The sequence below is a fragment of the Mustela lutreola genome, chromosome 11, assembly GCF_030435805.1.
Source record: "Mustela lutreola isolate mMusLut2 chromosome 11, mMusLut2.pri, whole genome shotgun sequence".
In the NCBI taxonomy this organism is placed as follows: Eukaryota; Metazoa; Chordata; class Mammalia; order Carnivora; family Mustelidae; genus Mustela; species Mustela lutreola.
This window is the reverse complement of record NC_081300.1, coordinates 102,553,892-102,569,398: the sequence shown is the minus strand read 5'-3', so window position 1 is coordinate 102,569,398 and position 15,507 is coordinate 102,553,892. Positions and strand designations below refer to the sequence as shown.

The 15,507-nt window shown below is 48.4% G+C and overlaps 1 protein-coding gene and 1 pseudogene across 5 annotated transcripts in view; one reads left to right on the top strand and one right to left on the bottom strand.

Annotated features, from left to right (window-relative positions):
* The window catches only part of ZNF84 (zinc finger protein 84), a 70,828-nt gene that overhangs the window by 10,241 nt on the left and 45,080 nt on the right, over positions 1-15,507 (bottom strand). For 3 of the 5 annotated variants that reach the window (XM_059139963.1, XM_059139959.1, XM_059139960.1), the window contains 4 exons: positions 12,757-12,866; positions 7,026-7,441; positions 2,332-2,458; positions 1,604-1,699 (listed from right to left, as the gene is read on the bottom strand). In XM_059139963.1, coding sequence (XP_058995946.1) covers positions 1,604-1,699; positions 2,332-2,458; positions 7,026-7,034 — 232 coding nt within the window. In that variant the 5' untranslated portion in view covers positions 7,035-7,441; positions 12,757-12,866. Of the gene's footprint in view, positions 1-1,603; positions 1,700-2,331; positions 2,459-7,025; positions 7,442-12,756; positions 12,867-13,442; positions 13,762-14,977; positions 15,093-15,223; positions 15,309-15,507 lie in introns of those variants that run through there. The other 2 variants (XM_059139964.1, XM_059139962.1) reach the window with 2 other exon arrangements.
* LOC131811006 (multiple C2 and transmembrane domain-containing protein 2-like) lies at positions 7,033-15,289 on the top strand (annotated as a pseudogene).

Genomic DNA, 15,507 nt, shown 5'->3' with positions numbered 1-15,507 from the left:
CTACTCCATTTTAAAACTACACTTACACCACTGTACTGCACCAATTTTACCAGTAATGGATCCATAACATTTACTGTTGGAAAAAAATGCCCAGGTAATCCAATGCACACCTGGCTAAAAGCACCTGCATTAAAACAATGGGCTTATTGCATAAGTATTGTCTGACAAGTAAGTGGATATAAACTGTAAGCCTTGTATGCACGCACACAGCCCCGGCACCACCCAGCTCAAGAACATCACATGCACTGTGATCAGGTCTGGGATGCGACTTCCGAAAAAAAAAGAGAGAAATTTAGCTGGAACAGTCAAGGAACATTCTGTGAGTATGAATGCAGCAGAAACAGAGCTAATGCAGAAAGGACTAAGATAAAGCACAACCAAACATTCAGATGCAGAGCAGAAATATTACACCTGAAAACAGAAACGTTTGAATGGAGTTGGCCATGAACTGGGGGAAGGAATAACCAGCTGACAGCCTGCACAGACTCAGACTGCAGAGATCCTGGAGGAAGAGGCCACAGGTTGTAGCAGAAGCTCCTGCCGCCTCAGCTACATTCAAAGGGACCAGCACCTCGGGCAGACTGTGGGGCCTACCCCAGGGACCCACATCCCTCTGACCCCCTCTGCTGGGTCTATATGCAGGGATTCTGGACGTTCTGGGGAGTTAACACCCCCAAGGCAATGCTCAAGCCCGGAGAGGTGGGAGTTAGAGGGTGACCAGCTTCCTGGCCCCATGGGGCTCCCAACAACCACCATGGGTCACACCCCTTCCACCACACACACTGCCATTCCTTCTCCTCCATCTCACTGCTCTTTCTCCTATCACGGTAAACTCACGGCACTCAGACATGTAATCTCAGGGTCTACTTTCGAGGGAGCCTGAAACAACGTCACTTAGCAGATGAGTAGGGCCGGAAAACGGATCAGAGACAGCTGGCTGATTTAGGAACTGAAATTCATGGTATCATTTGAGAACACTTACAAAAGGTAAGACTCTAGACCCATCAAGCAATTTGGAAAATCCAGGAATGAGACATCATGCGCCTAGTTTCAAGTGTCACTTGAGAAGTTAAAAAGATAGTTTCCAAAGGCAAGAGTCTGAAATAAGAACGTGAAGAGAGAACATTTGAGGTGCTCCATGGTGTCTGATCTACAGGAGAAGTAGAGCAGAGACCAGTATCACAAAAGGAGGAAAGGACCGCTGTTCCGGAGGGATGAGGAGGACGTCCTTGCTCCCCAGGCACTTCTCTGGGCATCGCATGCCTGAATGAGAGCAGAGGAAACCTCCTGAAGGTACGAGCAGGTGAACAGAGGACAGAAGGACACTAAATATGTCAGAAAACCAAACAAGAAGTCGACATCCCAGACCTGACAGCCGGAATATTTCACGGCTTGGACAAGCCGAGAATATTCTGCTTTACGTGACACGCAGAGCAGCCACATCTAAGCGTGACTTACGTGAGTGGCTCAGGTCAGCCATCCTGAATCAGCATGAAAGCTGCAGGGGTCGGGAAGAGCCCTCTCCAGGGCACACGTCACCCACGCCCACGGACAGCGGAGACGGAGTCTCTGCGGCCCGCACCTGTCTGCTTCTCACACCCACCTGGGCCGCCTGTACTCGGGGCCTCCCCGTCTCCGGTCCATGGCTCTTCCCCTTGCTCCAACTTGAAGATGACCTCAGGTTTCACGACTTCGTACCCTGTTTGGGGAAAACACAAAAGCTGTGGCCCCTAGTGCTTGGGCTTTAGGGCCTCTGAAGAACGAGCAAGGTCTAGCATCAGGGGGACACAGTGAAGCTACCCACTGGTCTATCAACAGAGTAAGGAGTTCTCAAAGGCAACAGTCTTCACTGGTGGATACTAGGGTCTAAGACTCTCTGACTTCTATAATCCAAACCCAAAACCATTACTCACTTCAGAGGCTCTGGGCCAGTCTGCCTGGGTGCAAATCCAGACACTTGCACTTCCCAGCTTCCAGTCCTTGGGAAAGTTACTTAAAAGGATAATCATCGTACCAGCCACACAAAACTGCTCTGTAAATAAGGCCACATGTGAACTGTATGCGAAATACCGTACGTTCCTCGCATTGGTGCCGACTACTAATGGTAACGCCACCACCGTCCTGATCAGTTTCAGAGCTGCACATGGAAAGTAAGTCTTCGTTATCCCAAGGTGAGGTACAGATGCCTTCCCTAGTGTCACAGCGCAGGGAACTTTCAATCTCCTAAACTCAGGTCCCAAACCACTAAAGATTTCAGAAGCTGCAGAGCTCTTGCCAACTCAGAAAGTGAGGTGCTGGGCCCGCCAGCAGGTCGTCAGGGAGCTGCCTTACCCAGGGAAACAAGGCTGCTGTAGTTCTCCAACATGACATCCCTGTACAGGTCCTTCTGACTGGGATCCAGGAGCTGCCATTCCTTCTGGGTGAAGTCCACAGATAGATCTTCAAACGAGAACGCCTCCTGTAAGAGCACAACCCCGGTGAGCCTGCAGCAAGGGCCGCTGCGTGACGAGTGCACGCAATTCCATCATAGCAAGCCACGGAGAGGGACGACCGTGACTCCTTCGCATCACGTCTCCGGGAGAAAAATGCTACGATGCACCCTTCCATCCCTCTGTTCACAGGATACCTGACAACTGGAGCTCGCAACTTTGCATCTTCTGAACCACCAACAAAACGTGTACCGCACCGTAGCTGGGGCACCGGAGAAGCGGCACCAAAAGAAAGAGAGTAAAACAGCTTAAAAAGCTGCACAGCCTTGCAGAGGGCTGCAAACCTACACACCTGCTCCAACAACAGGCCATCGTAATAGCAGAGGCAGAAATGAACGGAGGGCACAACATGGGTCAGAGCAAGAGCATCAGTCTGAGCATCAACTGAGGCTCTTTCCAAGAGGCAAAGCTTGAGATGAGTTTTAGGAAATTAGCAGTACTTCCCACAAAACAGGGAGGCGGGGCACCTGAGTAGCTCAGTCAGTTAAGGGTCTACTATCAGCTCAGGTCATGATCCCCAGGATCGAGCCCCACATCCAACTCCCTGATCAGCGAGGAGCCTGCTTCTCCCACTCCCTCTGCCCCTCCCCGCTGCTCATGCTCCCGCTCTTTCTCAAATTAAAAAAATCTTAAAAAAAAACAAAAATGGGGATGCAAAGACACACTGGGAGCCAACAGCTCCAATGAGACCCCAAAACTGCTGGAATTCGGGAGGCACAAGTGGTTCAGTTAGACAGCATCAGAGGGTGTGAGGTAGGGATTCCAGTAAAGGCCATGTGGGAAGCGGGGCTAACTGGAGTTAACCAACCTAGACACTTTTCCTTTCTTTTTTTATTTCTCCTTAAATTATTTATTTATTTATTTATTTAAGATTTTTTATTTATTTATTTGACAGAGAGATCACAAGCAGAAATATGGAAGCAAAAACACAACACTAAACATTCTGATACAAGCATAACCTTGATAACAAAACTCAGTAAGAATATTGCAAGAAAGGAAAAGCAAAGGCCAAATTACAGATGAACCTTGTTGTGAAAATCCTAACCGAAACGTTACCACACTATGCAGAACAATATATACGGAAGAAAATACATCAAGACTGAGCTGGTTTATTCAGAAATTAAAGGTTGGTTTAACATTAAAGATAAAAAAAATAAAGATATTCACTACACTAACAAGTTAAGAAGAGATATGTGATCACCTTGAAAGATGCAGATAATTTACTAATTAAAAGAACATACAAAGAAACAATAGGAAAAATTGAACTAAGTTGTTAAAAAAGCTTATTAAATTTTCAAAAGGAAGGGGCACCTGGGTGGCTCAGTGGGTTAAGCGTCTGCCTTCGGCTCAGGTCGTGATCTCGGGGTCCTGGCATCCAACCCCACATCAGGCTTTCTGCTCAGCAGGGAGCCTGCTTCCCGCTCCCCACCACCCCCTGCCTGCCTCTCTGCCTACTTATGATCTCTCTGTCAAATAAATAAAATCTTTAAAAAAAAAAAAAAAAGTGGAGGAAAAAGAGGAGGTCAATGCAGGGTATCATTGAATAGCCCCTATGGAAATAATCCATCAAGGCAACAACCACAGACAATGCTAGCAGACAGGAGCTGCTTCCTGAAAGTATGTACCAAAACCTCTGAAATACTCTTGCCAAAAAAGCGACACCTAAATCTGATCAAGCCTCCAGATCAGATCTGTGAAGATGGAGATATCCTTTATCTGTGCTAATTCATGGCTTCTGAGCACTTGAAATGTGGCTAGTGTGAACTTGGGGCTGAATCTAATCATTTTATTTTATTTTTATTCTATTTATTTTATTCATTTTAGTTCTTTAGATTCTATTTATTTGTTCAGAGAGAGAGAGAAAGCACAGCAAGGGGAGCAGCAGAGGGAGAGGCAGGAACCCTGCCAAGCAAGGAGGCTGATGCAGGGACCGATCTGAGGGTCGATCCCAGGACCCTCAGATCATGACCAGAGCTGGAGGCAGACACTTCACCTACTGACCCACCCAGGCGCCCCTAGATTTAATCCTTTTAAATTGAATCAGCTGATGTGGCCAGTGGCTTCTGTACTGGACAGCACAGCTCTACAGAACACACCAGCAACACTAGCAAAACCCGGACAGTGGGAAATCCACAGAATAGACCACCTGGCCTCTTCCGCCAAAAATGTGGTGAGGAGGGACGCCTGGGTTAGTCAGTGAAGCATCTGCCTTCAGCTCAGGGCATGATCCTGGAGTCCTGGGATTGAGTCCCACGTCGGGCTCTTTGCTAAGGGGCGAGACTGCTTCTCCCTCTCCCTCTGCCCCTCTTCCCGGCTCATGCACTCATGCTCTCTCTCAAATAAATAACATCTTAAAAAAAAGAAATGGGGGCACCTGGGTGGCTCAGTGGGTTAAAGCCTCTGCCTTCAGCTGGGGTCATGGTCTCAGGGTCCTGGAATCGAGCCCCGCATCAGGCTCTCTGCTCAGTGGGGAGCCTGCTTCCTCCTCCCTCTCTGCCTGCCTCTCTGCCTACTTGTGACCTCTGTCTGTCAAGTAAGTTAAAAAAAAAAAAATCGGGCTAGGAAAAAAGACCCAATAGGTTAAGAGGGTCTTAAGAGAGCAGATCAACCAATTACACTGTATGAACTTTATCCAGATTCTGATCCAAACAAACTTCAAACAATTTGCGGTTTTATAAGACAACTGGAATTTTGAACACTGACTCCGGTGATACTAGGAAGCTGCCCTCACTGGACAGCGGGCTGCACTTTCAATTAACCTCATGAACAAAATATGAAGTGAAAGAAACAAAACACAAATTACTATACAGCAGACGACACCAAACTGCAGTGTTAAAGGAACACTAGAAAGAGAAGGACAGAAATGGTTACGACAGACGTCAGCGTCCCAGTTCCATGTGAGGAGGAAGGGGTTGTGATTGGCACAGAAAGGGCCTCATCTGGGCTCGGAGTCTTCTACTTCTTCTTCTTCTTCTTTTTTTTTTTTTAATTTTATTTATTTATTTGTCAGAAGAGAGTTAGAGAGAGAGCACACACAAGCAGGCAAAGTGGCAGGCAGAGGCAGCAAGAGAAGCAGGCTCCCCACCGAGCAAGGAGCCCGATGTGGGACTCGATCTCAGGACCCTGGGATCGTGACCGGAGCCGAAGGCAGCGGCTTAACCAACTGAGCCACCCAGGCGCCCTGGAATGTTCTACTTCTTGACCTGAATGATGGCTTCATGCATATGCACTTGGTAATAACTCATTAAACTGTACTTTTACATTTTAGGTACTTTTCCATATGTGAATTCTGCTTCACAATTAAAGAGGCACTTAAAGACACAATTATGATTACTAAGTGCTTTGGTATTTTCCCCTTGGGTCACATTCTGTGGAAAAGTAGGAAAAATGACTGTAATACCCATGGACTTACCACATTTCTCTGAGGACATTACCCAAACTATATCATTTATTCAAAGATTTCATCAAAGCATGACCAAGAAATATTTACTATGAAGAACTAATTTACTTTTACCTTTGGATAACGTAACCCACAGAAATATTCTTATTTCTTTATTACAAACACTAAAAATTAGAAAACCAAGTTTGCAGCTCAAATTCATTAATTATGTAGGACACTATGGTTTATAAAAATTCAGGGGGCGCCTGTGTGGCTCAGTCCATGACGCATCTGACCCTTGATTCTGGCTCAGGTCACGATCTCAGGGATGTGATATCGAGCCTGTTGGGCTCTGCGCTGGGTGCAGAATCTGTTTAAGATTTCCTCCTCTCCTGTGTAAGCCTGGCGATCGACAGACCTGTACCCCTGGGGCTAATAATACATTATATGTTAATAACAAATAAGAAATTGTTAAAAAAAAAAAAAAAGAGAGAGAGAGAAAGGTTTCCTCTTCTACCTGTCCTTCCTCCGCCTCCTCGTCCGCCCCCGCACTCTCTCCCTAACAAAACAATAAATTCAAATCACAAGACCTTCTCAAGCTCCTATGATTAATAAAGTTGGCCCTTGAAAGGGCGCCTGCTGGCTCAGTCAGATAAGCCTCTGCCTTCCGCTCAGGTCATGATCCCAGGGTCCTGGGATCAAGCCCCGCTCCCTCTGCAGCTCCCCCTGCTTGTTCTCTCTCAAATAAATAAATAAAATCTAAAAAAAAAAAAAAAAAAGTCGGCCTTTGACCCGCACCGGAGTGCGCTGGGCGGGTCGGCTCGCGTGCGCGTCTCTTCAGCACGATCCTATACTAGAACCGTCGATTTTAATGACATGTTCTTCTCTCCGACTCACCATGAAGCAGTGACTGACACACACACAAACCCGGTACCGCTCACCGGTCACTGGCAAGGCTCCGGTCAGCGGGGCGCAGTGAGCGAAGGCTCGGGGAGCCCAAGTTCCACGCGGCTTTGGCCGGCGCAGGAAGCCCGCGGCCTGACCCCACCGCGGCCCTAGTTCTGCCCCGACCCGGGTCGTCCGCGCCGCGGCTCTTCTCCCGCGACCGCCCGACCACCCACACCCGTTCCCGAGAAGGCGGAGCCGCGGCGCCTCACCTGCGACATGGTCGAGTCCCGCCGCGGCGCTCCGAGCCCCGCCGCGCCCTCCGCCTCCGGCTCGGCCCCGGACTCCGCCAGGTCACGCCGGGAGCGCGGTCCTGGCCGCGGGAGCTCCTCGCTCAGGCCGCGTGGACAGGCCGTTCCGCGGGGCACCGGGTCTGCGGGCACCGGGTCTGCGGGCCTCGGAGCGGCGCACCCCGAGGCGTGGATTCAGGCCGCACCTCGATCTCTCCCCGCCTGCCGGGAACCAGGCGCGCACGGTCCTCTGCGGCTCGGAGTGACGGACACAGTCCTCGGCGGCCCAGGGTGAGCCCAGGACCCGGCGCGGAAGGACGGAACCGGGGACAGCCAGATCCAGACCTTCCGCCACCCGCGCACGGCTCGCTCGGACGCTGGGCATCGGCCGCTCTCAGCTGTAACGGAGCACAGCTCGAGGTCAGACAGGTGGGACTTGCAGAGCTTCAGTGATTTCTATTAGAACAGACTCGAGGGGCGCCTGCGGGGCTCAGTGGGTTAAAGCCTCTGCCTTCGGCTGGGGTCATGATCCCGGGGTCCTGGGATCGAGCCCCCATCAGACTCTCTGCTCCGTGGGGAGCCTGCTTCCCCCTCCCCGTCTGTCTGTCTGTCTCTCTGCCTGCTTGTGATCTCTCTCTCCCTGTCAAATAAATGAATAAATAAAATCTTAAAAAAAAAAAAAAAAAAAAAAAGACTTGAATTTCAACCAACTGTTCCCACCACTGGCTACATGGCTTTGGGCAAAACCAAACTTCCATCTCTACCAGGCAGAGAAAGTCTTCCACAACGCCCTCAATTGACACCAGCCAGTTCTAGCAACTTCTGATGGAAGCGTGTTAAAATCTCCCAATGAGATTACAGATTGGTGAATTTTACCTTGTAATCATATTAATATTTGCATTCAATGTTTAAAGCCATATTGTTCAACATACGGAGGTTGGATATTTCTGGAAGATTATGCTTTAATCATGGTGTAATGGCCCTCCTTACGCCAAATGCTCCTTTCTTAGCTTTTAAGTCTCATTTTTTTACTTACTAAAATTGTGAGGATAAAGTGAGGATAAAGTGGACCTTTGGGTCCTAAGTGGGATTCTGAGGAGGAAATGAAATAATAAATGGAAAGTGAGTATTCCTCGTAGTAAGAAAGGACAACATGTGAATTTTCTCTGAGCACTTTTTTTTTTTTTTAAAGATTTTATTTATTTATTTGACAGAGAGAAATTACAAGTAAGCAGAGAGGCAGGCAGAGAGAGGAGGAAGCAGGCTCCCTGCTGAGCAGAGAGCCCGATGCGGGACTCGATCCCAGGACCCTGAGATCACGACCCGAGCCAAAGGCAGCGGCCCAACCCACTGAGCCACCCAGGCACCCTTCTCTGAGCACTTTATAATTCGACCCTCACAGACAAGCCGAGGAGGCATTTAACAGAACCTCCGGGTTACCGGACACGTGCGGGCTCTGAGGGGACACACGGCGGCCGGGCAGCAGGACCGCAGCACGGTGTCTCCTCCGTCCTGTGCACAAAGCGCTCCCTGCTCGGAACTCGGCACGTGTGTGTTTGCACAGACACACGCCGTACATCCTCGAGTCAGCGCTCATCTCCAGGCACAAGTCCGGTCCCCGCGTTTCCACAGGAACACGCAGGAGCGGCCTGCTGCCCCCGAATCATACTGACAGACACCACCTAAAGGAACAAGTGCTTCTTCCCTTTCATGTCTTTCTGCAATTCAAACTTCAGCAACAGCTCAGAAACACTGAGGTTTCTCCGAGTTACACGAGAAACAATGCCTTGAGATAGTGAAAATACACGTATCTTAGAAGAGAAGCTGACACGGGAGCACGATGCAGGTATTAGCCATAATGATGACCGCAGCAGTGGACATGACGGCAAAATTCAGCAACATACACAGGCCACATAAAAAACTATGACCTCCGTTACCACACCCAGACAACCAATCTTAAGGGATAGGGAAACTGTTTGCATCTATTTATGTATTTATTTGACAGAGAGAGACACAGCGAGAGAGAGAGAACACAAGCAGGGGGAGTGGGAGGGGGAGAAGTAGGCTCCCCACTAAGCAGGGAGCCCGATGCGGGGCTTGATCCCAGGACCCAGGGATCATGACCTGAGCCAAAGGCAGACGCTTAACGACTGAGCCACCCAGGCACCCTCTGTTTGGATATTTTTAGCAAAAATGTATATGACAAATAAAATCTACTCTCAAAGAAAAAAACCACAGGGGTACCTGGGTGGTTCAGTGGGTTAAGCCCCTGCCTTTAGCTCAGGTCATGGTCTCTGCTGAGCAGGGAGCCTGCTTCCCCTTCTCCCTCTGCCTACTTGTGATCTCTGTCAAATAAATAAATAAAGTCTTTAAAAAAGAAAAGAAAAAAAAAACACAAATTATGTACGACTATCTTCGGACAAGAAACATGTAAGCCCCATTGGAAAGAAAGGGAAACAACCAATGGGGACTGTAAAAAGAGGCTTCATACGCGCACAATCTGGTCTTGCTCTGGGATAGGAAGACTTCCCAGTGAAATAATTCAGCCCCAAATTATTTGTATCTTTAGTTGACTCCAACCATAATCTCAAAAAGGTTTTCTTTAAGAAGCAATTCTAGCGGGCGCCTGGGTGGCTCAGTGGGTTAAGCCGCTGCCTTCGGCTCGGGTCATGATCTCAGGGTCCTGGGATCGAGTCCCGCATCGGGCTCTCTGCTCAGCAGGAAGTCTGCTTCCCTCTCTCTCTCTGCCTGCCTCTCTGCCTACTTGTAATCTCTCTCTGTCAAATAAATAAATAAAATTTAAAAAAAAAAAAAAAAAAAAAGAAGCAATTCTAAAGTTCATCTGGAAGAAAAAATGTTCAGGAAGAGCTTGGACACTTTTAGAAATACACAGTAACTGGGGCACCTGGGCGGCTTACCAGGTTAAGCGACTGTCTCTTCATGTTGGCTCAGGCTGTGATCTCAAGAGTCAGGCTCTGCTCTGCACTCAGCAGGGAGTCTGCTGGAAGATTCTCCCTCTTCCCCTCCCCCAACACACATGCACACTCCCAAATAACATAAATCTGTTTTAAAAATTACAAAATAATGAATGTGAACAGGTCCACATAATTTTAACGGGTACAAATAATTAAAAACTTTTGACACTGTCTCCATAAGACATGCAGATGCATGAAGCATTACAGCTCAAATTTGGAATTTAGCAGACAATAAATGTGGCATTTCTTTTTTTTTTTTTTTAAGATGTTATTTATTTGAGACAGTGCACACAAGCAGGGGGAGGGGCAGAAGGAGAGGGAGAAGCAGACTCCCCCCAAGCGGAAAACCTGATGCGGGACTCAATCCCGGGACCCTGGGATGAAGACCTGAGCTGAAAGCAAACGCTTAATGGACAGAGCCCCCCAAGGCACCCCAAATGTGGCATTTCAAAGCCATGAGTAAAACTGGCTTGTTTAATGAACAGAAGTGATTAACATTTAAAAGAAAATAAGGCTCTCACAACAAACTAATTCCATATGGATTTTCATTTAAACCACAATAATGCCTTAAGAAAACAGAAGTGAGGCACCCTGAAGTTCATAGCAGCAATGTCCACAATAGCCAAACTGTGGAAAGAACCTAGATGTCCATCAGCAGATGAGTGGGTAAAGACGATGTGATATACACACAATGGAATACTACGCAGCCATCAAAAAAAAAACCAGGAAATCTTGCCATTTGCAATGACATATATTATGCTGAGTGAAATTACGTCAATCAGAGAAAGACAATTATCATGTGATCTCAATGATATGTAGAATCTGAGAAACAAGACAGAGAATCACAGGGGAAGAGAGAAGAAAATGAAACAGGACGAAATCCAAAAAGGGAGACAGACCACAAGAGACCCTTGTCAGCAAACAAACTGAGGGGTGCTGGAGGGGAGAGGGGTATGACAGATGGGGGGCTGGGGGATGGACACAGGGGAGGGCATGTGTTTTGGGGACCGCTGGGTATTATGTTAAGACTGATGAATCAAGGGTGCCTGGGTGGCTCAGTGGGTTAAAGCCTCTGCCTTCTGCTCAGGTCATGATCTCTGGGTCCTGGGTCAATCCCTGCATCAGGCTCTCTGCTCAGCAGGAAGCCTGCTTCCCCCTCTCTCTCTGCCTGCCTCTCTGCCTGGTTGTGATCTCTGTCAAATAAATAAATAAAATCTTAAAAAAAAAAAAAAAAAGACTGATGAATCACTGACCTGTACCCCTGAAACAAATAATACATTATATGTTAATTAAAAAGGCGGGGGAGGGCGCCTGGGTGGCTCAGTCAGTTGTGCATCTGCCTTGGGCTCAGGTCATGATCCCAGTGTCCTGGGATCGAGTCCCACATCGGCTCCTTGCTCGGCAGGGAGCCTGCTTCTCCCTCTGCCTCTAGCCTGCCATTCTGTCTGCCTGTGCTTGTGCTCTGTATCTCTCTCTCTCTAACAAATAAATAAAATTAAAAAAAAAAAAAAAACCCACCACAGTATTTGTGTAATTTGCGGGAAAATTTCCCTATACATAATACAAAGTCAAAAACAATAATTAAAAGAAAAACAGTCAATAAATTAAACTATTAAAATATGTAGGAGCACCTGTGTGGCTCAGTGGGTTACAATGATCTCAGGGTCCTGGGATCCAGCAGGGAGCCTGCCTCCCCCTCTCTCTGCCTGCCTCTCTGCCTGCTTGTGATCTCTGTCAAATAAATAAAAATTTTTTAAAATCTTAAAAAAAAAAAGGTTGGGGCACCTGGGTGGCTCAGTGGGTTAAGCCTCTGCCTTCGGCTCAGGTCATGATCTCAGGGTCCTGGGATCGAGCCCCACATTGGGCTCTCTGCTAGGTGGAGAGCCTGCTTCTCTCTCTCTGTGCCTGCCTCTCTGCCTACTTGTGATCTCTCTCTGTCTATCAAATAAATAAATAAAATCTTAAAAAAAAAAAGGAAAAACCTTTTTGTGGTTGGAAAAAAAAGTCAAATCCACACAACCGCCCGCTGTATACACACACTGCAAACCAGGAAAATATACGACAACAAATGTCATTTGCTTTGCATTATACTTTCACTTCATTTCACATAATAAACATTCTGGCACTGTGACAAATAAAACTATGTTTAATTCACGGTGTCATTTTAAAATTTACTTTGTAATTGTTGTCAAAAGTTACTCAGTGAAGTTTACTTAGGTTTCAACAAAAACTTACCAAGAGTAGAAAACTCATCATATCAAAATGACCTGGACTTAAGGGGCACCTGCGGGGGCAGTGAGTTAAGCATCCAACTCGCCTTCGGCTCAGGTCACGATCTTGGGATCCTGGGACTGAGCCCTGAGTTAGGCACGCTCAGTGGGGTGTCTGCTTGAGTCTCTCTCTCCTTTCTCCCCCTGTGCCTTCCCCACTCCCTCTCAAAGGGAAAAAACCAGGGGTAGACTTGGTATAGAAAACACGTGGAGTTGAGAATTTCAAGTGAACAAGTGTGACAAGCCCTCAGTGTGGTGGTATTATTTCTAACGACATTTGTTATTCAGAAAAATGTAGACTCAATCTCACTCTGAATTTAAACAAATACATTTCTGAAAATTGAAAGTTTTTGACAAGTTTTTCCTGAGCTGTTTTATATGGCTCCCATGTGTCCTCTCGGCAAACGGAAGCCTAAACCCTTCTCTGCACAACTGGCCCAATTTAACCAGACCGCTAGTGTTGTATACCTTGGCAGCTTCCTGCGTACCACGCAGCTCTCCCTGTGACAGCTCTCACGTGTGTCTCCAGAATGAAGGGACAATCGTCACCATCGCGTAGTTCCACTTAGCATCAGGTTCTGAAGGAATTTCAGGGGGAAAGTAGAGAATAATAAAAAATAACATTTATTATTTACTATGACAGATGTATTATACATCATACTGTTTGTTGTTTTGTTTTTTTTTTAAGATTTTATTTATTTATTTGATAGAGAGAGATCACAAGTAGGCAGAGAGGCAGGCAGAGAGAGAGAGGGGGAAGCAGGTTCCCTGCTGAGCAGAGAGCCCGATGCGGGGCTCGATCCCAGGACCCTGAGATCATGACCCGAGCCGAAGGCAGCGGCTTAACCCACTGAGCCACACAGGCGCCCTGTTTGTTGTTTTTTTAATGATTATTTATCTGACAGAGACACAGAGAGAAGGAACACAAGCAGGGGAGTGGGGAAGGAAGAAGCAGGCTTCCCGACGAGCAGGGAGCCCAAAAGGGGGCTCGGTCCCAGGACCCTGAGATCATGACATGAGCAGAAGGCAGATGCTTAACCCACTGAGCCACCCAGGCGCCCTGTTTGGGAGTTTTTTCTTAATGCATCCAGTACCCATTATAGAAAGTCCTAAGGCTCAGAGGTTCAGCAACTTGCCCAACATCGATGACATACCTATGAAGTGGCAGATCCAGCCCACTGGCCCCACTCGGTGTCCCCGAAGGCCTGCAGTCACAGCCCTTCAACAAAAGTGGGGGGTGAGGGTGGGCAAAGGCCCCATTCCAACACTGGTGCCACCCAGTCCCCTGTGCAGAGATAACGCCACCACCGCAAACTAAGAATAAACACAAAAGAAAGGAGGGCACTCGGATGGCTCAGCTGATTAAGTAAGTGCCCGACTCCCGCTCCCGGCTCAGGTCTGGATCTCAGGGTCATGGATTCAAGCCCCGCACTGGGCTCCACACTGGATGTGGAGCCCATCTAAAAACAAACCAAAACCGGGGCGCCTGGGTGGCTCAGTGGGTTAAGCCGCTGCCTTCGGCTCAGGTCATGATCCCAGGGTCCTGGGATCGAGCCCCGCATCGGGCTCTCTGCTCGGCAGGGAGCCTGCTTCCTCCTCTCTCTCTGCCTGCCTCTCTGCCTGCTTGTCATCTCTCTCTGTCAAATACATAAATAAAATCTTTAAAAAAAAAAAAAAATAAAAATAAAAACAAACCAAAACCAAACCAAACCAAACCAAAGGAAGGTAAGTTCTCAGGGACCAGCTGAAAAAACTGCCCCCACGGAACAAAACAGACGACCTTAACACAAGATATCTGTAATATATCCTAATGGCTTCAAACAGCATACTCCCAATTTTGTTTCGTTAAAGAAATATACATAAGATGTACTAAAATTATACATACGTCAACTGAGTATAAGAAATGTATCAAAACATTAACTGTGACTGTCTCCTGTTGATGGGATCACGAAAGATTTTCATTTGAGTCTATTTATCTAGTCGCTCTAAACTGACAACGAACACATTTTAAATTCATAAAAGAAGGGGCGTCTGGGTGGCTCAGTGGGTTAAGCCTCTGCCTTCAGCTTGGGTCATGATCTCTGCTCATTGGAGAGCCTGCTTCCCCTTCTCTCTGCCTGCCTCTCTGCCTACCGGTAATCTCTCTCTGTATCACATAAATAAATAAAAATCTTTAAAAAATAAAAAGGGCTGTTTCTGCGCGTGGGAGCGGCGGCCGCGGCGGGTCCCGGCAGGTGAGGGGCGCGCCGGCTCCTGGGCAGCCCCCGGGACGCGGCCTCGGACCGGAGCCGCTGCGGTTGAGTCCCACACAGAGGAGCTCTCTCATGGGAGTGACTTCCTGGGTCTTCAGGCAGCCACAGAGGATAAACCGTCTGTCTGGGGCTCTTTGAAACAGCGGACCAGGCCTTTGTTAATCAACCTGAGCAAGAGGAGGGTGAAAAAGAACCCGAACAAGCCCCTAGACCTACAGGCACGGCGTTCCCTGGACCGCCGCCTCAGCCTCTCTGTCCCCGACCTCTTGGAGGCTGAGGCCTTGGCCCCAGAGGGCAGGCCGTACTCTGGGCCCCAGTCATCGTACACCTCGGTGCCCAGCAGCCTGTCAACGGCGGGGATCTTGCCCAAGAGCAGCAGTAGCTCCTTGAAACAGTCTGAGGAGGAATTGGACTGGAGCCAGGAAGAAGCCGGCTACCTCCGTGTGGTGGAAACGGACTCCGAGGAGCCTATGCCTCTCCCGCCGAGGACAGGAGGCCTTCCAGCAATGGCATCCTGGATCTGCTGCAGAAGACGCCGGCTGGAGACGGGCCCTGGAAGAGCCAGAGAAGCTGTGCGAAGTGGCGATCTGAATGCTTCTCTGACATCCCAACAATGTGAAGAACAATCAATGTTTGGGGAAGCCAGTGATGGCTTGAGTAACCTGCCCAGTCCTTTTGCCTACCTCCTCACCATCCACCTGAAGGAAGGCCGGAACCTGGTCATCCGGGACCGCTGTGGGCAAAGTTAGAGGGCAACTGTGTCCTCGAAGCTGGCTGGCCTCCCCACCCCCCAGTGCAACTGCTGTGCTCTGGTTGTCAGGCAACTGTTTACCTTAGAGGTACAGCGTCCCCAAGGTTCTGAGCCTTCAGTTGAGACCCAGAGAACACAGGCCTTTGGAGGCAGAGCTAGAGAGCTCTCCACAGCCGTGGATGGCCTCCTGCCTGCCATAGATCCACTTTCCAGTTG